Source organism: Trachemys scripta, chromosome 9 (assembly GCF_013100865.1).
Source record: "Trachemys scripta elegans isolate TJP31775 chromosome 9, CAS_Tse_1.0, whole genome shotgun sequence".
NCBI lineage: Eukaryota > Metazoa > Chordata > Testudines > Emydidae > Trachemys > Trachemys scripta.
Genome location: NC_048306.1, coordinates 47,257,988 through 47,281,836, shown reverse-complemented (window position 1 = coordinate 47,281,836; position 23,849 = coordinate 47,257,988). Strand labels below are relative to the sequence as shown.

Sequence of the window (23,849 nt, the reverse complement as noted above, 5' to 3'; positions counted from 1 at the left end):
CAGGCACCACTTGGACAGGGCAATCATGGTGCCATCCCCCATCCTCCACTCCTTGACATGGTGGTTGGATCACCGGACGGTCTTCAAAGGGATTCCCTTTACAAGACCCCAGCCATCTTTTCATCTGCTTTCTGATGCCTCCGCTCTGGGCTGGGGAGCCCACCTGGGACACCTCAGGACTCAAGGTCTGTGATCCAGGGAGGAACTTTCTCTCCATATCAGCATCAAGTTGCTCAGGGCAGTCTGGCTTGGTTGCCAAGTGTTCTTGCCCCACATTATGACCTTGACAGCATCAGTTCTCATGAACAATACGTCAGCCATGTATTACATCAACAAGCAGGGCGGGGCTCGTTCTTTCCATGTCAAGAGGCAGCTGATCTATGGGAATTCTGTATCGCCCACACCATCGAGCTCGAAGTTTTGTATCTGCCAGGGGTTCAAAACCATATCGTGGATCACCTCAGCCAGTCCTCCACTCACCATGAGTGGTCACTGTGCCCAGATATCACAATGGATATCTTCCGCAAATGGGGGTTTCCCCACATAGACCTATTTGCCCCCCACATAGACCTATTTGCCACCCGCATGAACAGGAAGTGCCAGCAGTTCTGCTCCCTGAGAGGTCACAGTCCTGGGACAATCACAGATGCCTTTCTGCTGCCATGGTCGTCTCATCTGCTCTACGCTTTTCCACCCATCTTGCTGATCCACAGGGTGCTAACAAAGATCAAGCAGGACCAAGCTCGAGTCATACTGATAACTCCAGCGTGGCTGTAGCGGGGTGGTTAACCTGCACCTGCCCTGAAGGGCTTAAAACAGCCCCAGTAGAGGGCTGTGGCAGGGGAAAAGCTGGGCTGATTGGGAAAGCAGCCACAGCTGTAGCCAGTGCAATCAGGGCCCAGCTGGCCCTTATAAAAGGGAAGTGGGCCAGAAGGACAAAGGAGACACTCTCTCCCTGGCTCTAGAGAGAGGAGGACCTGGCTGCCTGGGAGCTGAGGAGGGTACCTAGGGTGGAGCAGTGCTGGGGAAGGGCAGAGGGAGCTGGGGAGCTCCAGCCTAGCAGAGCCCCAGGCTGCAGGCCGAGTTAAGGGCCCCAAAAGGGTACTAGGGCTGCAGAGGGGCAGCCCAGATATAGGCAGAGGCAGCTGGTCTGACCCCATTGCCGATGATGAGTGGTTTACAGACTACAGTCTGCCCCAGTGAGCAGGGGCTAGAGGATGACTGGCAGTAGCCACTGAGGCAAGGTGGGGATAGAGGGTTGGGGTTTCCCCTAGGTGGGGAGACCCAGCTTGTGGGTTACTGCGGGGGCAGAACCCTGACATAGAAGGGCACCAGGGTCCAAGAGGGACACGGGGGCCAGTGGCAGGTGAGACGCGGCCCGCAGAGGGCGCTCCGGGCTGGAAAGAGCTAATTCCATGGACAACCAGCAGGAAGCGCCATGCCGGTGAGTCGTCACCCTGCCACAGTGGCCCAGACACCACTGTTACACCATGGTTCTCCATCTTTCCTGGGAGACTCTGATCGAGCTTCCGCTTCAGACGGATTTAATCTCACAAGACCATGAACATTTGACTCACCCGACACTCAGCTCTTTGCATCTGAGGACTTGGAATCTTCATGGCTAAATCCTGATGAACAGGCTTGTTCGGAGCAGGTCCGTAAAGTTCTCCTGGGCAGTAGGAAGCCATCCACAAGGGCAACGTATTGGTTGAAGTGGAAGCGTTTCTCCCTCTGATCTTCTGAATGGGGAATCCCACCAATGCAATCTATGTTGCAACTCATCCTGGACTACCTTCTCTTCCTGAAAGAGCAGGGCTTGGCCCTCTCCTTGATTAAGGTCCACCTGGCGGCCATCTTAGTATTCCACTCAAAGGTTGACAACAAGCCGGTCTTCTCCTATGAGGAGATGATCTGTTTCCTCAGAGGTCTAGAGAGGGTATTCCCACATATGAGGAAGCTAATCTTGCCATGGGATTTGAACCTGGTTCTCTCCAGTTTGACAGGGCCACCCTTTGAGCCACTAGCGACATACTTGCTGCTTCACCTGTCATGGAAGGTAGCCTTTCTAGTGGCAATTATTTCGGCCAGGAGGGCATCAGAGATCCGAGCCCTCACGGCGGAGCCCCCATGCAAAACCGTTTCATAGGTCACCGCAGCTCTTCATAGCGATAGCTGAAAGAATGAAGGGGCTCCCCATCCCCACCCAAAGGATTTCATCTTGGATTACATCATGTATCCGAACTTGTTATGATCTCGCAGGCATTCCTCCTCCGCCGAATCTCACTTCTCACTCCAGGAGGGTCCAGGCCTTTTCCGCGGCCTTTCTAGTGCAGGTTCCCATCCAGGATATCTGTAAGGCAGCAACTTGGTCTTCAGTGCACAGGTTCTCATCGCACTATGCCCTCACCCAGCAGGCCAGAGACGATGCACACTTTGGCCGAGTGGTGTTGCAGTCCTTGAACTTCGAGTCCACCTCCGATGCAACTGCTTGTGAGTCTTGGAATGGACATGTGCAAGCAAAGCCAATCAACCGTCCCTGCTCTCAGAGTTGTCAGTAAGAAGAAAAGGAGGGATGCGGGCTCGGCAGAGCTCAGAAGGGGTCCTTGTACCGGTGCTATGAGCGTGTGGCACCAGGGGGCACTGGAGCCAGCTCGATGGATACCACTAGGGGAAAAAATTCTGACAGCGATGCTCAGGACGCGTACACACGTAATGCGGAATGGACATGTGCAACCTCCCATCTCGAAGAACAACAGTCACAAAAAGGTTAGTAACCGTCTTTTGCTAGGCCAAAAGTTTCAAAAGCAACCCATGATTTACAGTGCCCAATTTTGGACCCCTTAAAGAGTGAAATTTGAATGTAGAGATTTTCAGAGGGAGGGTGCTTAATGTTGTCTAAAAATCAGGCTCCTTTAAAGTGTTGCAACTCAAAATTGAGGCACCCAAAATCAGTGGGCACGTCTGAAAATGTTGGCCTGAGATTTTATGTATGTATTTTATTCCCTACTCTGTTGAAAGTCTAAAAAGACCATCTTGAGTCTAGTGGCTCACTCTCAAAAGGTGAGATATTGTACTTCCCCTCATGGCTTGGCAGTGACAGGTAACTAACAAACTCACTATTGGGAGAGCTTTGCTGAAGCCATCACTGATGCTGGTTTGCCAGCAGAGCCATCAGGCCACAGTGTGGGCCCAGTCCTGCCCAGTGCTGAATGGCAGGCCCGAGGATCATCTGCTTTCCTAACATGTCTTCAAATACTGTGACTGGTGTAAGGGTTTTTTGAAAAACCTCTTATCCCGCCTTTTCCCTGAGGGGTGCTTTACATTGAAACCAGGCTGGATCTGGGATTCACATTCTGCAGCCAGGGAACAGAGCTGTCTCATTTGTATCCATTATGCAAGATCATTGTGTGGTGTGACTTAGTAAATGCCGCTGTGACTGTGATTTCTGTAGAACAGAGATTCCGGAGCAAAGCCTAAAAGAGCATTTGCAGTTCTGTTACCAAAGGTGACAGCAGTCACGAAATACTAACATTTAAACTCTGCTTGCCAGGAAACAGAGAAGATCATTGCTGAGCTGAATGAGACCTGGGAAGAAAAGTTGCGGAGGACAGAAGCAATCCGCATGGAGAGGTGAGTGTACAGTAGTGATGTCTGCAAGACCCATTCACTCAGTGTCCAGTTCACTTTATGCCACCTTTGTACCTCCCCTCCATGGGGGCTTCCTGGGGTCAGTTCATCTGCCTGTGCTGGTTGTAGTGACATCAGCAGCCAGGAAGAGCCAGGATAGTAAGACCATCGGGCCTTGCCCCAGTTTCGTCAATAGCATGGCTGACGCTCCTCCTCTACTAATGACTCCTGTAGGGGACTTTGCATAGACCCAGTTATGCTGACACAACACATGCCTGTGACATGTTCGGTCAGAGACCCCATTGGGACTGTCACCTGACGTGCTGAGATTACCTCTGAGCCTGTTTTCCCTGCCAGCTTGGGACTCCAGAACCCTGCCTTGTTGAGCCAGACATGCTACCTGCTGCAACACAGACCCAGGTCTGGTCCCTGCCCCCAAAGCTGCAGACTTTAACCAAAAACTGCTCAGCAGGTCACCTATCTCGAGCACCCAGACACCCAGTTCCCAATGGGATCCAAACCCCAAATAAATCCGTTTTACTCTGTCTGAAGCTTATACAGAGTAAACTCATAAATTGTCCACTCTCTATAACACTGACAGAGAGATATGCACAGCTGTTTGCTCCCCCAGGTATTAATCACTTACTCTGGGTTAGTTAATAAACAAAAGTGATTTTATTTAGTGTAAAAAGTAGGATTTAAGTGGTTTCAAGTAATGACAGACAGAATAAAGTAAGTCACCAAGCAAAATAAAGCAAAAACATGCAAGTCTAAGCCTAATACATTAAGAGATTGACAGGTAAAATCTCACCCTCAGAGATGTTCCAATAAACTTCTTTCACAGACTAGATGCCTTCCGAGTCTGGGCCCAATCCTTTCCACTGGTAAAGTCCTTGTTAGTTTCAGCAGACATCTTAGGTGGAAACTAGGGGTTTTCTCATGACTGGCAGCCCCCTTTGTTCTGTTCCACCCCCTTTTATAGCTTTGCCACAAGGCGGGAACCTTTTGTCTCTCTGGGTCCCCACCCCTCCTTCTAAATGGAAAAGCACCAGGTTTAAGATGGATTCCAGTATCAGGTGACATGGTCACATGTCCTGTGAGACCCCAGCCTCCATTCTTCCAGGGCTGGCCCGCACACACCCAGGAAGGTTTGCAAGTAAACAGACCATTTACAACCAATTGTCCTAGTCAGTGGGAACCATCAAGCTTCCAAACCACCATTAATGGCCCACACTTTGCATAATTACAATAGGACCTCAGAGTTATACTTCATATTTCTAGTTTTAGATACAAGAATGATACATTCATACAAATAGGATGAACACACTCAGTAGATTATAAGCTTTGTAATGATATCTTACAAGAGACCTTTTGCATAAAGCATATTCCAGTTACATTATATTTACACTCACAAGCATATTTCCATAAAACATTATGAAGTGCAATGTCACAATGCCCACAGCCCCTTTTCCAGAGGCAGTCAGAGGTGAGGGGACAGGTGTATTTTAGAAGTGAATGAGATGAGAGAAAGAAAAGATAAAGTCCCCGTACAACCATTTCAATACAGTGATCAGCCCTCCAAAAGGAAGAGGTGGATGGTCCTATTGGTAAGGCACCAAATCAGTCTACAAGATTTCTTCATGACCTCCTACAAGTTATTTAATCTCTCTCTTTTTCCCCCATCTGTAACACGGAACTAATAGTACTATCCAGGGGTGAAAGTAACTTAAAGGACTTACTGGTACGCCGGAGTCCTGAGCAGGGGTGTGGCCTCAACCAGAAGAGGCATGGCCTCAACTGGAAGAGGCAGGGCCTTTCAAGCTTTAAAGGCCCTGGGGCTCCAGCTGTGGCCGGGAGCCCCAGGGCCTTTAAATCACCTCAGAGCTACCAGCTGCAGAGGTGGCTGGGAGCCCCTGGGGCTCAGAGGCGAATTAAAGGGCCTGGGGCTCCGGCCGCTGCGGAGCTCTGGGCCCTTTAAATCACTGCGGGAGCCCGGCTGCCAGAGCTCCGGCGGGGATTTAAAGGGCCCGGGGATCCCCGCAGCAGCTGGAGCTCCAGGCCCTTTAAATTCCTGCCTGAGCCCGGCTGCCAGAGCTCCGGCGGTGCTTTAAAGGGCCCGGGGCTCCCCGCAGTGGCAGGAGCCCTGGGTCCTTTAAATCACCACCACGGAAGCTGGTCCAATCTGTACCGGACCGTATCGGCTCACTTTCACCTCTGGTACTATCCTGCTTCACAGCTGAGTCTTACTTCATTAACATTTATAAGGTGCTTTGAGATCCTCAAATACCCGGTACTAGCTAAATATTATAAATCGAATGTCTGCCTTAATTTAGAGGGCTTAGAGGAAATGGAATTACTGAAATCATTAATTTTCTTTATTGATTTAATTGTTTAATTGAACTCTCATAATGGGGGTCATTTTCCTAAGCACTAAACAAATATCTAACAAAGCCCATAGCTAGTCTGTATATACACATGTTCCTCTCATAGTTACCCTCGTCCACCTTTGCCCTCCTCCTTCTATTGGTTTGTTCCATGCGCTAGATTCGCCTTGTTTCCAGTTGGACTGTGAGCGCTTTTGTGCAGCCCTTAGCACAGTGGGATCCTGATCTCAGTTGGCTTCTCTAGGGGCTGCTCTGATGCAAAAAACTAACAACACAGGTTGTTTTGACAGACTTTTGCTTTTGCTGTTGCTCAGGGAAGCTTTGCTGGCAGAAATGGGCGTGGCCATGAGAGAAGATGGAGGCACCCTGGGTGTGTTCTCTCCTAAAAAGGTAGGTAGGATTCCTTTAATCTCTTCCGTCAGGCCAATCAGATCCTTCTAAAAATATACCTACTGCCCAGCAGCAGCACTTGGAAAATACCTCCCTGCTAAATTCCTATTAGTCCAGCTCATTTCTGAATAGCTCTGAGACATGTGAACTACCCCCTCTAGCTCAGTGGGTGTTGACTCTGAAACATAAAAATGACACTTTAAACATCAACCCTGTTCACTGTTTCACTGCTGATTGTTTTAATAGAAACATCCAGCTAATTTTCCCTTCCTGTTCCCAAACTGCCTGCCACAATTCTCCAGGTGGGGAATTTACTGTCAAAATAAAATAACCTGGGTTCCTGGAATGATTGTATGATTTCTTTTTAGATGCAGCCTATTAAAAACCTCCATTTTCCAATGTAAATGAAGTAGCCCCTGAATTAGCTGTCTTGCACACCAGGTTGCTGTAAAACCCAGGGATTCCTTGGTGCAGGATTTAGGTCCAGTTTGCCATGGAGTATGGAAGGCCTTAATCGTGGGTTTAAGACGCTGAATTATTATTAATGCCGTAGAAGTGTCCCAAAGTGTGCCAGGCATTCTAGGAAACCTCTGTTCCTGCCCCCAATCGCTTACATACTAAAGAGCTGTGGTTGGGCACTATATATTATACATTATTGTTGTTATTAGGGCTGTCATTTATTTTACATTTTCAAATATATTGATTTCAGTTACAACACAGAATACAAGGTGTACAGTGCTCATGTTATAGTTATTTTTATTACAAATATTTGCACTGTAAAAAACAAAAGAAATAATATTTTTCAATTCTGCCACTACAAGTACTGTAGTGCAATCTCTTTATCATGAAAGTTGAATTTACAAATATAGAATTACGTACAAAAAATAACTGCATTAAAAAATAAACCAATGTAAAACTTTAGAGCCTACAAGTCCACTCAGTCCTGCTTCTTGTTCAGCCAGTCGCACAGACAAATAAGTTTGGGCTGTTCATGCACAGCCTCTGGCATGTAAGCTGCTCCCAGCTACTTGCAACCGGATGAGACTAGCCAATATCTCTGGTCCCAGACATGACCCTAGGAACCTCCATCTTGCAGTGTCCAGTTATGCCCACTGGACACTGCAAGCTTATATGAGTTCATCACTTTAACAAAGAAATTGATCTGTACCAGGCTTGTTATCCCAAGGGGAGTCTCTGACACGCTTTAAACCAAACACACTGTTTCAGGTAGACTAAACAAACAGATTTATTAACTACAAAGATAGATTTTAAGTGATTATAAGTCAAAGCATAACAAGTCAGATTTGGTCAAATGAACTAAAAGCAGAATGCATCTTAAACTGATCTTAACGCTTTCAGTGCCCTTACAAACTTAGATGCTTCTCACCACAGGCTGTCTGGTTACTCTTCAGCCAGGCTCTCCCCTTTGATCAGTGCTTCAGTCTCTTGGTGGTGATGTCTGTAGATGGAAGTGGAAGAGAGAGGAAGAGCATGGCAAATGTCTCTCCCTTTTATCATGTCCTTTCTTCCCTCTTGGTTTTGCCCTCCCCCCCCTTCAGAGTCAGGTGAGCATTACCTCATCACAGTCTCAAACTGACCAAAGGAAGGGGGCGTGACTCACTCGAGAGTCCAACAGATCCCTTGTTGTTGCCTAGGCCAGTGTCCTTTGTTCCTGTGAGGATGGGCTGGGTTTGTCCCGTACATGCCCTGATGAGGTGTGAACTGAAGAGTTTTTGCCTTGGCTTGCTTTAAGCCATGAGGACACATTTTCAACCTCATAATTATATACATGAAATTACAACCTATAACATTACTATAACAACAATGCTCAGTAGATCATGAGCCTTCCGAAGACACCTGACATGACAAACTTCACATTAGATACCACACAAGCATATTGTAAGGATGAACATGGGGGTGCTGGGTGTTCCTCCGAGGTACAGAATGTCACACCTATCTCCTGCAGTGTTCGGAGGGTAAATACCCTAGCAATGGTGGGGTGCTTAGATGCTATAATAAATGGGCCATATAAGTACCATTAGTAGATAGATACCCAGGCAAAAGGTGTCTAATTAACACTTAACTAGATGGGTAGAGCAAGAAAGTAAGGCCTTTTGCAAAAGTGGATCCCTATAACAAAGCTAGGGTGACCAGACAGCAAATGTGAAAAAACGGGACTGGGGTGGGGGGTAATAGGCGCCTATATAAGAAAAAGACCCCAAAATCAGGACTGTCCCTATAAAATCGGGACATCTGGTCACCCTATAACAAAGCACTTAACTCCGTATTTGGCACCTGGATAAATCAGAAAGTGTAGTTAATCAGAGCTCAGCACTCTAAAAATCAAGCCACTTATTCAGCATGAGGAGGTGAATTTTATGCAGGCATTATGGAGATTCTTGTCCACAAACACTTGTACAATATCCTAACAAAAACCACCTTAGCAGTCCTCCCCAAGTTAGACCTGATGTCCCAGGGCAAAGCAAAGGCTGTAAGGGTTAGCTTAACACAGGCTGCAAAGCAGGAAGATCTAGATGAGAAAGTGAGAGGAAGAAGTGGAAGAAGCCAGCTCAATGACGGGGAGGAGGAAAGAAGCGACCTCATCTTCTGTTGCAACCAGGCTTTAGTAGATTGGTTGGAGGATGCAGAAGAGACATTTTGGCTACTCCCAATTGTCAGATAGACCTAGGCTCTGGCTACACTTGCAGCTGTAGAGCGCTGGGAGGTAAACAAGCCCTCGGAGACAGTAGCAGGGAAAGTGCTGCCGTGTGTTTACACTGTCAGCTGCAAGCACAGTGGCGTGGCCACATTAGCAGCTCTTGCAACGCCACAGAGAGCAGTGCATTGTGGTAGCTATCCCAGTGTGCAGATGACTGCAGCGTGCTTTTCAAATGGGGGGGGTGGAATGTGACAGAGTGTGTGTTGTGTATGTGGGGGAGAGATGTGTTTTGGGGGGCAGAGAGTGTGTCAGCATGTTGTCTTGTAAGTTCAGACAGTGGCAGGGGGAAACCCTGACATCAGCCTCCCCTTCCCCCCACCCTCGCCTCTCTCTCACACACAGGCACAAACACCTGCCTCTGCAGCAGCAGCATTCCACAATAATGGTTTGCTTTGTGTCCGGGAGCAGATAAGCATGCCGGCTGTCAGAAATGGAGCTTTGAAAGGGGATATCCACATGCCTGCAGCCGAGTTCAAAACAATGACCAGAGTGGCCACTTGACTTCAAGGGATTAAGGGACATTTCCAGAGGCCAATCACAGTGCAATAATGCAATACGTCATTCACACTGACACCCCGGTGTTTCAGCCAGGGCGCAGTAAGCTCTATGCTTCTCGTGGAGGTGGATTACCAGGGGCGCTTCAGCCGTGGAGTCCAGGCGCTCTAAGTGCCTTGCCAGTGTGGACACCTCAGGAGTTAGGGCGCTCAGGGCTGATTTAATGCGCTCTAACTTGCAAGTGTAGCCAAGCTCTCAGTAACTAATTCTTTCTACTTGTGCATCTGGGGGCTCTCTTCCTGTGAGGCAGGCACTGAGGGTGTAGGAACCCAACTCAGGAATCACCTAATCCTATAAATCAGGAATTGCTTGAGGTCTGTGATCTTCATCTTTTAATAAACAACCCTTCCACTCCTCAGTGTGTGTTGACTGTTTGCCCTTGCATGAGGGACAGTTTCCGATCCTCTTTGCATGGCATTTAGACTGGTTTTATTGTTGTGATTTTAGAGGCTCTCCCACAAGGGATCAATCAGGTTTAAGATTATAACAGTGTGAGCTTGCTCCCAGAAGTGCTCTGCTTCTGGCAGCTAAAATTCCAGCACTGAGCGCTTCCTCCTAGCAGCACGGTTGGTCCTTGGCCATTTCGGGGTGCGTTAGTTGTGCCATGGGAGGACTTGGCTGGCTGTAATTGAATAAAGAAGCTGCTGTACCATGTGCTGGTGAATTCAGGAATCTCAGCTCCAGCTCAAAGGCCCTCCTGTGTTACAGTAGTATGTCCATGCCCCTTGGCTCACACGATCCACTTGACTTTTACTCAAATGCTGGGTGGTATTAGACAGCTGAGGCAAATTTCTTTACATTTTCCAAGCCAATTAGAGAAGCAACATCAATGCTGAACAGACCTGATTTCCCCCAATCCCATGTGGCGCCGTCACTGGCACCTGTGCAAAGCTGGTGTGAATCGAGCTTGCTGTGAATGGAAAGCCTGATATGCCCCCTTGGCATGAAAGTAAATGGCCTGGTGAGATGCAGGGCACAGGGGAGCCAGGCCCCAGCTCTGCTGTTCCTGCTTCTGTTTTGATTTTTAATCAGCTTGTGAGGCACTGTTCAGGGCGGCAGGGACTGTCAAAGGAGTTAGAAGCCCAGTGAATGTCAGTGGGATTGGGCACCTGACTCTCTTTAGCCCCCTTTGAAAATCCTTATGTGACGTTCCCCTCTGGTGTTATCTGGACCAGTGATCTGCTAGGCTTCTCCAGTCCTTGACTCTGGGAGCCAGCCTTTACACTGCTCTGCTGTGAGAACCCCCACTCCTGGGCTGTTCATGCACAGCCTCTGGCGTGTAAGCTGCTCCCAGCTACTTGCAACCGGATGAGACTAGCCAATATCTCTGGTCCCAGACATGACCCTAGGAACCTCCATCTTGCAGTGTCCAGTTATGCCCACTGGACACTGCAAGCTTATATGAGTTCGTCAATTTAACAAAGAAATTGGTATGTACCAGGCTTGTTATCCCAAGCAGAGTCTCTGACATGCTTCAAACCAAACACACTTCTTCAGGTAGATTAAACAAACAGATTTATTAACTACAAAGATAGATTGTAAGTGATTATAACTTAAAGCACAAGTCAGATTTGGTCAAATGAAATAAAAGCAAAACTCATTCTAAGCTGATCTTAACACTTTCAGTGCCCTTACAAACTGAGATGCTTCTCACCACAGGCTGGCTGGTTGCTCTTCAGCCAGGCTCTCCCCTTTGATCAGCGCTTCAGTTGCTTGGGGGTGATGTCTTTAGATGTAGGTGGAAGAGAGAGAAGAAGAGCATGGCAAATGCCTCTCCCTTTTATAATGTCCTTTCTTCCCTCTTGGCTTTGCCCCCCACTTCAGAGTCAAGTGAGCATTACCTCATTGCAGTCCCAAACTGACCAAAGGAAGAGGGGTGACTCCCTCGAGAGTCCAACAGATTCTTTGTTGCTGTCTAGGTCAATATCCTTTGTTCCTGTGAGACTGAGCTGGGTTTGTCCCATACAGATGTGATGAGGTGTGAACTGCCTCTCAGCTCTTGGAGAGTTTTTGCCTGGGCTTATTTTAAGCTATGAGGATACATTATCAGCCTCATAAATATATACATGAAATTATAATTTATAACATTACAATAACAACTACTGTAACATCACTATAACAACCATGCTCAGTGCATTATGAGCCTTCCGAAGACACCTGACATGACAAACTTTGCATTGGATAACACACAATCATATTGTAAGGACGAACATAGGGGTGCTGGGTGTTCCCCCAAGGTACAGAGCGTCAAACCTCCCCTCTTAGTTTACTGTAAGAGGGTTAGTCACTGACTAGTTTGAAGGCAGTTTGTGTTATAGGTCTCTTGGCATCCAGCCATTAAGGCCAGGAGGCAGTGTGCCTCAGTTTCCCCATTCACACACAGCAAACCAGGTTTTTTATGGTTTCTCTGCTGTGATAAGCTTTAAACCTGTTTACAGTTATTAATTGAAAAGTAGCATTATCATAAGGTTAAACATCCGTGTCAAAATGTTTATCCCCAAATCTTAAGATTAATACCAACATTTTTATCACAGATGGGTGTTTACAAGTATCTTTAAGATACCACACCCTCTGTTCAGATAGTGTAGTTTGTTCATTATCCATGGTTTCCTTTGACTCTCTCCCATGTAATCAGTCACTGGCTTTTCTTTCCCTCCAGTGTTTCCCTTTGTGTGGGCTCTTAATTTAATCATGTTTTTGGAATTTTGGTGCCTCAGGGTCTGGCAAGAAAGGTGTTCAGGGGGATCCTGCACATTAGCTGGCCTTTTGGGGAGTGGTCTCCCAACCCCAGGACTGTAGATATGCAGAAAATCCATCTCCCCTTTTGGGGTTACCCTGTGTTTTCCCCTCCCAGCACTGAGTCCTTCCCTGCCCCCTAGAGGGTTGTGTTCTGTGGGTTAGGTGTGTTTATCCTTTGATCAGATTCATCTTTACCCAGCAGCTTTCCCATAACTGCTCTCTAAGTCTTACCAGCCTGGGGGAAAACACGCCCTTCTCTGTCAGTTGGTTCATTTGTATTCTGGCAGACTACCACGTGGCAATTTCCTGGTCCCAACTTCTCTGTTACCACAGGCATTGGAGCTACATCTTGATTTAAAGAGACACAGTTACTTTCCAAAAACTTATCAGAAATAGCATCCTGAAAAAACGGGACCTGGATTGGGGTACCCGCCCTCACCCCTTTCTCTATCCCTGAGAAGTCAGCTGTGGGACTGCGCCCCTCCAGGAGTTCGGTTACACAGTTCCTTCTCAAAACCTGGGTCACAGGCTGAGTGCCTGAGTGCACAGATGCTGACCCAGTCACCCTCCTAGTGTTCTGGGCATCCTGCCCAAAGTGACTAGTGAGGAGACATTCTTGTACCCTCACTATTCCTTCCCCAGTTTCCTCCCCTGGGCCCCCTCCTAAGACACATTTCTCTGTGCCTCCTAGGAAAGGTTCTGTCTCCTGTTCAGCTGCAGAACTCTGCCAGCTAACAACTGGAATAGTTTCCTTAATCCCTGACAACACCTCTCCAGCCTCTGCGCCTGAGGGCATGTTGCCTTCTGCTGGAAAGGAGCTAGTCTCAGCCCCTCCCATACTTGAAAGCACCCGACTTCCCTGTGTTACAGAGTCACAGCAGTGGCGTAGCCAGGTGGAGGGAACAGGGGGAGCGATTAAAAAAAAAAGGCGCCACCCACTGCGGTGCTTTTACTCACCTGGCGGCGCTCCGGTTCTTCGGCGGCGGGCCCTTCACTCGCTTTGTGGGTCTTCGGCGGCACTGAAGGACCCGCCGCTGAAATGCTGCCGAAGACCCACGGAGCGAGTGAAGATCCTGCTACCGAAGTGCTGCCAAAGACCTGGAGCGCCGCCGGGTGAGTAAAATAAAAGCGCCGCAGCGGATGGCGCCTTTATTTTTTGATCGCTCCCCTGGGTGAGTAAAAAGGCGCCGAGAAATTGACAAGGTGCCACTTGTGCTCAGTGGGGGAGCGGCTGCTCCCCCGCTCCCCCCCAAGCTACGCTACTGAGTCACAGGAATCCTCACCCACCTCAGTGATTTCTGAGATCCCTTGCCCCTTCTCTGGGCTCTCTTCTGGGACACATTTCTCCCTGCTCCCTAGAGCTGGTTTTGCCTCTGGTTCAGCTGCAACCTGCTGGCAGCTAACAATCTGAACAGTTCTCTCCCTGGCAGGCATTACACCACCATCCTTTCCTGATGCGGTGTTGCCTCCAACTGCAGTGCAGGAGTTGGTCTCAACCATCCTCCCACCTGGAAGCATGTGGTTTCTCCCTGCTGCAGAAGAATCAAGGAGAGACCTTACCCTTTCCCTTGGGGGTCCCAGCATAATACCCCCTCCTACTACAGGCAAATACTTTAACCTGGGCTACACGGAAAAAATCATTACCCAGGAGCAGGTCGAACAAAAGGTGTTCCATTACCCCCACAGTCAAAACACTTTCCAAACCTTCCCAAACCACATGGACTTTAGCTAGTGGTGTGAGGAATCTGCGTTTGCCCACCCCCACAATCTCTGCCATTTTGCCAGACAACATACTGGCCTTTTGGACCACACTCTGCTTAACCAGAGAAATCTGGGCCCCTGTATCCCTCTGCCCCAAGTATTCCCTGCCATCAATCTGGACAGCCTTAACATGCTCCATACCTGGTTCTGCAATGGCTAACCTCACAGAACCAATATGATAGGTTTCAATTGCTTGTTGGGGGTTTCTGTGTTGAGGCCAGCAGAACTAACGAGCTCTTGTTTGCCTGCTTCCTCCTAGCACAGGGCATTTATTCCTCAGGTGATCAGTAGAATTACACTGATAGTACCTTTTGAGCTCTTCTACTTTTACCGGAGATTTGGGATGAGGGTTATAGGAATGTTTTTGGGTGAGAGACGGTTTAGGCTCCCAACCCCCTTCTCTCTTCCCAGGGGCAAAATGGGTTCCTCCCTTCCCACCAGTTTTAAACCCCTCTTTCTGTGGCCTGCCCTCAATAGACACCTGATTCTGTTCGAAGGCATCAGCTAAAAAAGCCATCTCATCCACAGATTACATCTTTGTCCCATAGACACTGCTTTACATCAGCCTTACCTATGCTTAGGAAATGCTCTTGAGCAACAAGATCCAACATTCCCTCAGAACTTGCCACTTCTCTACCCCTCACCCATTTTTCCAACAAATCTTTCATTTTGTTTACATATTTGCAATTACTCATCCCAATATCCCTCTTAAGATTCCTAAATTTAACTCCATATGTTTCAGGGGTAATCTGAAAACTTCGCAAAACAGTATCTTTAAATTTGCCCTAGTCTAAAGCATCTTCAATAGGCATTCCATTGAATACATTTTGAGCTTTACCAGTTAATTTCGTAATCAGGGTAGGAACTCTCTTATCATCAATGATTTCATGTATTACACACAGCCTTTCGAAAGTAGTCAGATATTCAGCAATATCATCCTCTTCACTGTATGCAGGACATAAGTGTTCCCATTTGTGGATTTTTTGGAGTGATGGGAGTCGTTGGGGTCGGGGAGTTCTGGTTCTGCTTCTCTAGCAGGTCCAGTTGGTGTTTTTGCCATCTTTCTTTTTCTTCCCGCTCTCTTACCCTTTCTGTCATGGCCCTTCTGTGTGCAGTCTCCTCTCTGGCTGCCTCTCCGGCTGCCTCTGCCTCCATAGTTTCCCTGGCCGCAGCTGCTTCTTTGAGCCTCATTACTGCTTGCCCCATTTGAAACTCGCGGTCCTTTGCCTTCTCTTCTGCTTCCAGTTTGGACAGGTCTAGTTTTGTAGCTGCCTCATTGGTATCATTTTTCTGCTGTCTTGTGCTTATTTTCCTCACCCGAAATAAACAAACAGAAATTAACAAAATTGTTAACAGTCTTCCTGACTGTTCTTAGCCACTGCACTTAAGACTCACTTAAAATCACAAATCTCTGTGCTTAAAGTGTGCACTTCACTTGGAGTAAGAAGCCATACATACGCCCTGCTCGCTGCACCACTGTGATGTTCCCCTCTGGTGTTATCTGGACCGGTGATCTGCTAGGCCACTCCAATCCTTCACTCTGGGAGCCAGCCTTACCCTGCTCTGCTGTGAGAACTCCCACTCCTGGGCTCTTCATGCACAGTCTGCTCCCAGCTACTTGCAGCCGAATGAGACTAGCCAGTATCTCCGGTCCCAGACACATACCTAGGAACCTCCGTCTTGCAGTGGCCAGTAATGCCTGCTGGAAGCTGCAAGCTTATATGAGTTTGTCGATTTAACAAAGAAATAGATATGTACCAGGCTTGTTATCCCAAGGAGAGTCTCTGACATGCTTCAAACCCCTTCTTCAGGTAGAATAAACAAACAGATTTATTAACTATAAAGATAGATTTTAAGTGATTATAACTCAAAGCCTAACAAGTCAGATTTGGTCAAATGAAATAAAAGCAAAACACATTCTAAGCTAATCTTAACACTTTCAGTACCCTTACAAACTGAGATGCTTCTCACCACAGGCTGGCTGGTGGCCCTTCAGCCAGGCTCTCCCCTTTGATCAGCGCGTCAGTCGCTTGGTAGTGATGTCTGTACATGTAGGTGGAAGAGACAGGGCATGGCAAATGCCTCTCCCTTTTATCATGTCTTTTCTTCCCTCTTGGCTTTGCCCCTCCCTCCCCCCTTCAGAGTCAGGTGAGCATTACCTCATCTCAGTCCCTGACTGACCAAAGGAAGGGGGGTGACTCCCTCGAGAGTCCAACAGATTCTTTTGTTGCTGTCTAGGTCAGCGTCCTTTGTTCCTGTGAAGCTGGGCTGGGTTTGTCCCATACAGATGTGATGAGGTGTGAACTGCCTCTCCGCTTTTGGAGCTTTCTTGCCTGGGCTTATTTTAAGCCATGAGGACACATTTTCAGGCTCACAACTATAAACATGAAATTACAACCTATAACATTACTAGAACAACTACTATAACATCACTATAACAACCATGTTCAGTGCATCATGAGCCTTCCAAAGACACTCAACATGACAAACTTTGCATTGGATACCACACATTCATTTTACAAGGATGAACATGGGGTGTTGGGTGTTCCCCCAAGGTACAGAGTGTCACACCCTACCGCAAATGTTCTCTCCCGGAATTATGCTGGGGCAGGAGTGGGGGCTCCGTGCAGTGGAGCAGCTTGTCAGTTGGCTGTGTTTTCGAGGGCTGGGCTGTCCTGGGACATGGCTCTGTGTCTGGCATGGATACTGAGGATGCCTTTGACCCATTGTCTCTTTCCCTCCCAGACACCTCACCTGGTCAATCTCAATGAGGACCCTCTGATGTCTGAATGCCTTCTGTACTACATTAAGGATGGGATAACCAGGTGAGGGTGTAACCGCCACAGAATCATGTAGCACCAGTGTGTCTGCTGAAATGAACAGCATCAGACTCTGGTTGTCTGAGTGCAGGGCAGGCCCAGGGCATGGGATCCCCCTCTCCACCTCATTCACTGCTGAACCAGGTATTGGTGCTCTGTTGCTATCAAACTCAGATCACCAGTGGCAAAGGGACCTGATACTATAGAGCAATTGCAGCCCTGCCCTCTGCATGGTCCCTGGGTCAGGCTGGCCTTCCTAGAGAAGTGAACTGAAGGGGAGTCTAATTGACGTGTTCCCATGGATTTAATGTGCTGCCCCGTGAAGGGAAGCTGGGCAGTGCTATCCTTGTGGAAGAATGTCCCATCCTGAGGATGGGCGAGGGCTCCCCTCTGCAGAAGACCTGGCCCTACACTACCCAGGTGTACTGTGAAGGGGGAGCAGACCCTGTGTCGGCAGGGGGAGAGAGCAGATGCAGATTTTAATTCCACCACTTGGAAGGGATGCGTTAACTAGTGTATACCGGCATGCGAAAAGTCATGTTTCCCCGTGACAGCTTCCAATTAAGATGTTGGCCTGGCTGCCCGCTGAGGCTCTCCCGGGGCTGGATCCAAAGCCCATTAAAGTAGATAGAATGACCAGTGGGCTTTGGATCAGGCCCTTTGAGTGCGCTGCTGCCAGCGGTCTGAAACCTGGTGTATTGTTGCCAGGGAACTCCACTAAGTCTGTGTCTGCCTGCAGGGTCGGCCGAGAGGACGCAGAGAGGAGGCAGGACATCGTGCTGAGCGGACACTTCATTAAGGAAGAGCACTGCATTTTCCGCAGCAACACCAAGGCCGGTGGCGAAGGTACCCGCGGACAGAGAACCTCACACGTCCACAGTCTGTGCTCTCACCCCAGTTCAGTCACATACCTGGCTACCTGCAGCTCCTTCTTAGTGTTTGCAGCCAGGGCACCCCAGCTTCTGCTTACATCCAGGAGGACTGGGGCACTGATGCCTGTCAAGAGGTCTGGAGTAGGGCACCTCTTCTCCACCTACTTGTCAAGGTGGGGTATTGGAATACAGCCTTCGCAGGATGTGCTGTGATAGCGCCACTTGTCTTCTGGGTTGGGTCATTCCCATTTTCTTTCTTGCACTCGTTGAAGCACAGTCAGACCAATCTCCTGGCTGTGCCAGCTTCCCCAGTCACACCCCTTGAAAGGCAGCTAGCAGTGTGGAGCATTGGCAGGGCACTGTTGCCTTCCATAGCCACACTACTGGCAGAAGTGAAGGGAAGCATCTCCAGGGAATTGCAAGTGATATGCTAATAGAGGCTATTCTGTAAGGCAAATCAGGAAGAAGAGAAGATGGTTGTGAAAGAAAAGAGTGAGATATGGAGGCTGATTCCCTTGCCGAAGACATTCTGCATTGTCTGAGGCTATCCCTCCTGCAAAACGGGTGCAAACTTGCCTGCTCACAGGAAGCAGGGGGTAAATCTCTGGGATTGATTTGCGGAAAGGCCAGAGACTCAGGCTCTGTTTTTTTCTTAATCTCTTCCTTGTCAAATCTGTGCCTGTGCACAGTCTTTCAGAACGCGCTTTGTAGCTTCAATGGGAGCATGGTCCAACCCCTAGAATCCGTGCTAGATGTCACTAGCCAAGCAGAGTGAGGCCTAGCACTCAGCTCAGTGGCATTTTGCTGTTTGCAGTCTGAGATGCACAGGGAAGCATATTGTTCAATATGGTGACTGTCAACCAGGCCTGATTTCCACCTTGTGCTCATTTGGTACTCAGGGAGTGGAGCAGTGGTGACATCAGAGGTAGCACAGCCAATCATCACTCTCTCCCTCTTGTTCATTTGAATACTTCGATCCCATTGGTTGAAATGAGTCAGCAAGTGAAACTGCAGGTCAGGACTCTGCTCTGCTTTGTCAGAGTTGGGGGGCCGGAGGTTCAGGACTGGAACAGTGGGGGCTGCTTCAGGTCAGGAGCTTTGTTGGTTGAGTAGGAGTGAGGCTGGAGATTTGAACTGTGGCTCCCTCCACACTATGCCTGGCCTGGGGGGCGGGAACAATTAGTGTAGTGGGGGTGCTGAGAGCCATTGAACCAAACTGTAATATAATGGAAACCACTTCAAGCCGGAAGGTGCAGCAGCACCCCCACCGTGTTCCCTCTAATTTTTTCTATCCATGGGTGGAATGAATTTTGTACCATATTGTACCATATTGAGGTAATGTGAGGATGTGCGCCACAAGCAGAAACAAGAAACCTATATATTTATATATTTTTAAAAAGTTACCATAGGGATAATTACTCCAGCCAGGACAGGGTAGGCATTTTAGAACTCACTAATCAAAGAATTACATTTAAGCGTAAGAGAGAAATAGAAATTATGAAATGCATAGACCAGTCAAAACACTAAAACAACACACTTTGAAATGTGTTGGGAGGTGAATGTAAAAGACACAATGTGTGTGTGAGACAGAGAGAGACACGCTGCCCCTTTAAGTAGATCGGCACTCAGCAGTCTGAAGCCTGCTCCCTGCTTGTTCAGACACAACAACACCTGCCAGCCAGCTCTGTCCTGAGCCCTGTCGTGTCCCCGCCCTGCTCTGTGGAGATGGGGTACAGGGGAGGGGGACACCCTGACATCAGCAGTCTCCTCTCCTCCCCCATGCTCTGCACAGCAAGCAGGAGGCTCCCGGCAGCAGCTGGCCAGAGGCAAAGGGCAGGAGCAGCTCAGCAGTGCGGGAAGGGACACCTGAAGTGCACAACACTTGATAGCTTGCTGGGCGGCCCTGCAGCTTAGAGGGAACTTAGACCCCCAGCACCCCTAGTTCCAGCACCTATGTGTCTGGCTCAGGCAAGATCATTTCCCTTTGCCCAGTCAGAACGGTTGTAGTTCATGTAAACATTGTAAATCATGTGGTGCAGCAGACAGATTCCTTAGCCTGCTGCACCCAGTGGGCAGTCTCAAGAGGAGAGAAGACAGACAGGCAGCAGGGTTCGGGTTCAGGTTACTGATGGGTTTTGCCTCAGTGCTGTGAGGGTAGGTTGTTATTAATATATAATTGATGACGCCAAGAAGAGTGGCAGCCTGGCTGACTCAACATTATACAGGTTTGCTGGCAGTGTCCCGTAAAATCACTACAGGTTTAGGGATAGAGACTGCTTTCCTGTCCCTCCTCCCACCTGCAGCAGCAATGGGGTGGGCAACCCACTGCCATGCAAAAGTCTGGAGTGGCCCAATCCCTCTTTCACTCTGTCCAGGAATCTCCGTGCAGCCTAGCTTGCCGAAGAGGCCAGCAGGTGGCAGTACCGCAATATAACGTCCAGTTTGGAGGGTACTTCTTACCAAGTGACTAGAGAACAAATAACGCCACTCACAGATCCCCGGGCATCCTAAGGTCCCTCTGTTTACTCAGCATCATGTGCTGTCCCCTCTTACACGTGCTGTGTAGTGCTTTGCTCTGTGAGCAGCCCCCGGGCTGTCTGTGGGGCTTGTTGTGATATGGGAGGGAGCGGGGCATGTTCTAGCTCTCCTGATTAATGCTCAAGGACTGATGCTCAAGGTAGTTTGCAGTTTACAGATCCAGGCTGGACTTTGGCATGGAAGAGACAATCAATGCCAGTGAAATAATGGGGGTAAGAAGGTGGTGTAGGCCTGCCCTATGGGAACGTATGGAAAGTAACCTGGTATTTATAACTAAAATATAGATAGCGGGAGGGGGATATCTTCAAAAGCACCTCAGGGGTTTAGGAGCACCAGCCCCATTGATTTTCAGCGAGACATGCTCCTAAATTCCACTGGCGCTTTTGAAATACAACTTTGTTGTATGTGCTTGGGCCCCGCTCCACTGGCATCAAGATGCTAAACAAACAGCCCTCCCTGCCTATCGCAGCCCATAGGGCCTGCACAGCCAACATTTCCAATGCGATCAGGAGACCAGCAGCCCTTCAGGCCTCTGCTGTCCCTTCACACCTCTTCTGCTGTCTCTTTCTCTCTCCTATGCCTTTCCCGCAGTAGTGGTGACACTAGAACCTTGCGAAGGGGCCGACACCTACGTCAATGGCAAAAAAGTGATGGAACCCAGTGTCCTGCGATCCGGTAGGTCCTGCTTCAGAGGGGGTGATTGACTCAGCACTGACAGATTGCTTTAACCATTGACTCACATCAATCCCCTTATAGAAACACACCAGAGCAGATGGTGGTTCTAGTCTAGTGGCATCAGTGCAGTGACAGTGGGGGATAGTCAGTGGGGCTACTCATGCTCAAGTGCTCTGTTGAATCAGGGCATAAGTCGTGGGACACGAGAGGCCTTGTTGGTGGAAATCCTGCTGTGCAACCCTTGTCACTGAGTTGGGGTTCCTGCATATACACCTCTACCCTGATATAACGCTTCCTCGAAAGCCAAAAAATCTTACTGCGTTATAGGTGAAACCGCGTTATATCGAACTTGCTTTGATCCGCTGGAGTGCGCAGCCCCGCCCCCCCGGAGCGCTGCTTTACCACGTTATATCCGAATTTTTGTTATATCGGGTCGCGTTATATCGGGGTAGAGGTATACTGGAGACCTCGTTGGTTAACTCCGAACTGCCCTCCCCAAAGGAAACCGAATCATCATGGGGAAGAGCCACGTGTTCCGATTCAACCACCCTGAACAGGCTCGCCAGGAACGGGAGCGGACCCCATGTGCAGAGACCCCCGCAGAGCCAGTGGACTGGGCCTTCGCGCAGCGAGAGCTGCTGGAGAAACAAGGCATTGACATGAAGCAGGAGATGGAGCAGAGGTAGGAGGCATGGGGGAGGCAGAGGAGATGATGGATCATGGAGGGAGGGGAACATGGAGAGGTGGAGCAGAAGGGAAGGAAATGGGGTGTCAGCCAGTAACTGGATCTGTCCAGGTTTGTCATTTTGTCCTTCCTAATTCTTCCCAGGCTTCAGGAACTGGAGGACCAATACCGCAAAGAGAGAGAAGAGGCCAACTATCTTCTTGAGCAGCAGAGGCTGGTAGGTGGCACACACATTCTGCTTCTTATCTGGTTCATCAGAGCAATGCTAGTCACCGTCAAGGCGCAGACTGGGGTTGAGTCTCTAGTCTGAAAAATGGATAACGTGCTGACATGAGTAGGGCGGATCTGCATCTTCGGAAGATGCTACCTAGACTGGAAATATCATGTGTCTCCATGTCTCACGGGGCCTTTTAGACCAGTGAACACAGCTGGGGGGGTAGATTGGCTTTCTACAGGGATTTGAGCCATTTGTCAATTTTATGGGGATCGAGAGAGACCTGGTACAGGAAGGGGGTGGTCAAAATCAAGAAGAGCGTTGTTTGTAGGTTATTTCCTTATCTTCCCCCCTTTCCCTCAGGACTATGAGAGTAAACTGGAGGCTTTACAGAAGCAGATGGACTCCAGGTATTATCCTGAGGCCAATGAGGAAGAGGAAGAGCCCGAAGATGAAGGTAAAAGTTCAGTGAAAGCAGAGAGTGACTGACATAAATTGTGCAAGAGAGAACGAGCCTTTTCCAGTTTTCCTGGCCAATGACACTTCCTGATGGCCCTGGGAGCGGGGCTCTGGTCTGTTACGATGAAAGTCCGGAAGATCCAGGTGTATCGGCAGGAGACTCTCTCTTATCATAAGAATGGCCCTAGTGAGTCAGACCAAAGGTCCATCTAGCCCAGTATCCTGTCTTCCAACAGTGGCCAGTGCCAGATGCTCCAGAGGGAATGAACAGAACAGGTAATCATCAAGTGATCCATCCCCTGTCACTCCTTCCCAGCTTCTGGCAAACAGAGGCTAGGGACACCATTCCTGCCCATCCTGGCTGATAGCCATTGATGGACCTATCCTCCATGAATTTATCTAGTTCTTTTTTGAACCCAGTTATGGTCTTGGCCTTCACAACATCCTCTGGCAAGGAGTTCCACAGGTTGACTGTGCGTTGTGTGAAAAAATACTTCCTTTTATTTGTTTTAAACCTGCTGCCTATTAATTTCATTAGGTGACCACTAGTTCTTGTGTTATGAGAAGTAGTAAACAACACTTCCTTATCTACTTTCTCTACACCAGTCATGATTTTATAGACCTCAATCACATCTCCCCTTAGCCGTCTCTTTTCCAAGCTGAAAAGTCCCAGTCTAATAAGACTCTCCTCATACAGAAGCCGTTCCATACCCCTAATCATTTTTGTTGCCCTTTTCTGAACCTTTTCCAATTCCAATATATCCTTTTTGGGATGGGGCGACCATATCTGCACACAGTATTCAAGATGTGGTCATACCGTGGATTTATATAGAGGCAACATGATATTTTCTGTCCTATTATCTATCCCTTTCTTAATTATTCCCAACATTCTGTTTGCTTTTTTGATTACCGCTGTACATTGAGTGGATGTTTTCAGAGAACTATCCACAATGACTCCAAGATCTCTTTCTTGAGTGGTAACAGCTAATTTAGACCCCATCATTTTATATGTATAGTTGGGATTATGCTTTCGAATGTGCATTACTTTGCATTTATCAACATTAAATTTCATCTGTCATTTTGTTGCCCAGTCACCCAGTTTTGAGAGATCCTTTTGTAGCTTTTTGCAATCTGCCTGGGTCTTATCTATCTTCAGTAATTTTGTATCATCTGCAAATTTTGCCACCTCACTGTTTACCCCTTTTTCGAGATCATTTATGAATATGTTGAATAATACTGGTCCTACAACAGACCCCTGGGGGACACCACTATTTACCTCTCTCCATTCTGAAAACTGGCCATTTATACCTACCCTTTATTTCCTATCTTTTAACCAGTTACCAATCCATGAGAGTACTTCCCTCTTATCTCATGGCAGCTTACCTTGCATAAGAGTCTTTGGTGAGGGACCT

The 23,849-nt window shown here is 48.4% G+C and overlaps 1 protein-coding gene across 13 annotated transcripts in view; it reads left to right on the top strand.

Annotated features, from left to right (window-relative positions):
- KIF1A (kinesin family member 1A) overlaps positions 1-23,849 on the top strand; it is a 188,133-nt gene that overhangs the window by 89,157 nt on the left and 75,127 nt on the right. For 12 of the 13 annotated variants that reach the window (XM_034781045.1, XM_034781041.1, XM_034781042.1 and 9 more), the window contains 8 exons: positions 3,551-3,630; positions 6,326-6,401; positions 16,921-17,000; positions 17,734-17,840; positions 20,996-21,079; positions 21,581-21,761; positions 21,909-21,981; positions 22,342-22,435. In XM_034781045.1, the coding sequence (XP_034636936.1) occupies positions 3,551-3,630; positions 6,326-6,401; positions 16,921-17,000; positions 17,734-17,840; positions 20,996-21,079; positions 21,581-21,761; positions 21,909-21,981; positions 22,342-22,435 (775 nt within the window). The remainder of the gene's footprint in view (positions 1-3,550; positions 3,631-6,325; positions 6,402-16,920; positions 17,001-17,733; positions 17,841-20,995; positions 21,080-21,580; positions 21,762-21,908; positions 21,982-22,341; positions 22,436-23,849) is intronic. The other variant, XM_034781039.1, reaches the window with a different exon arrangement.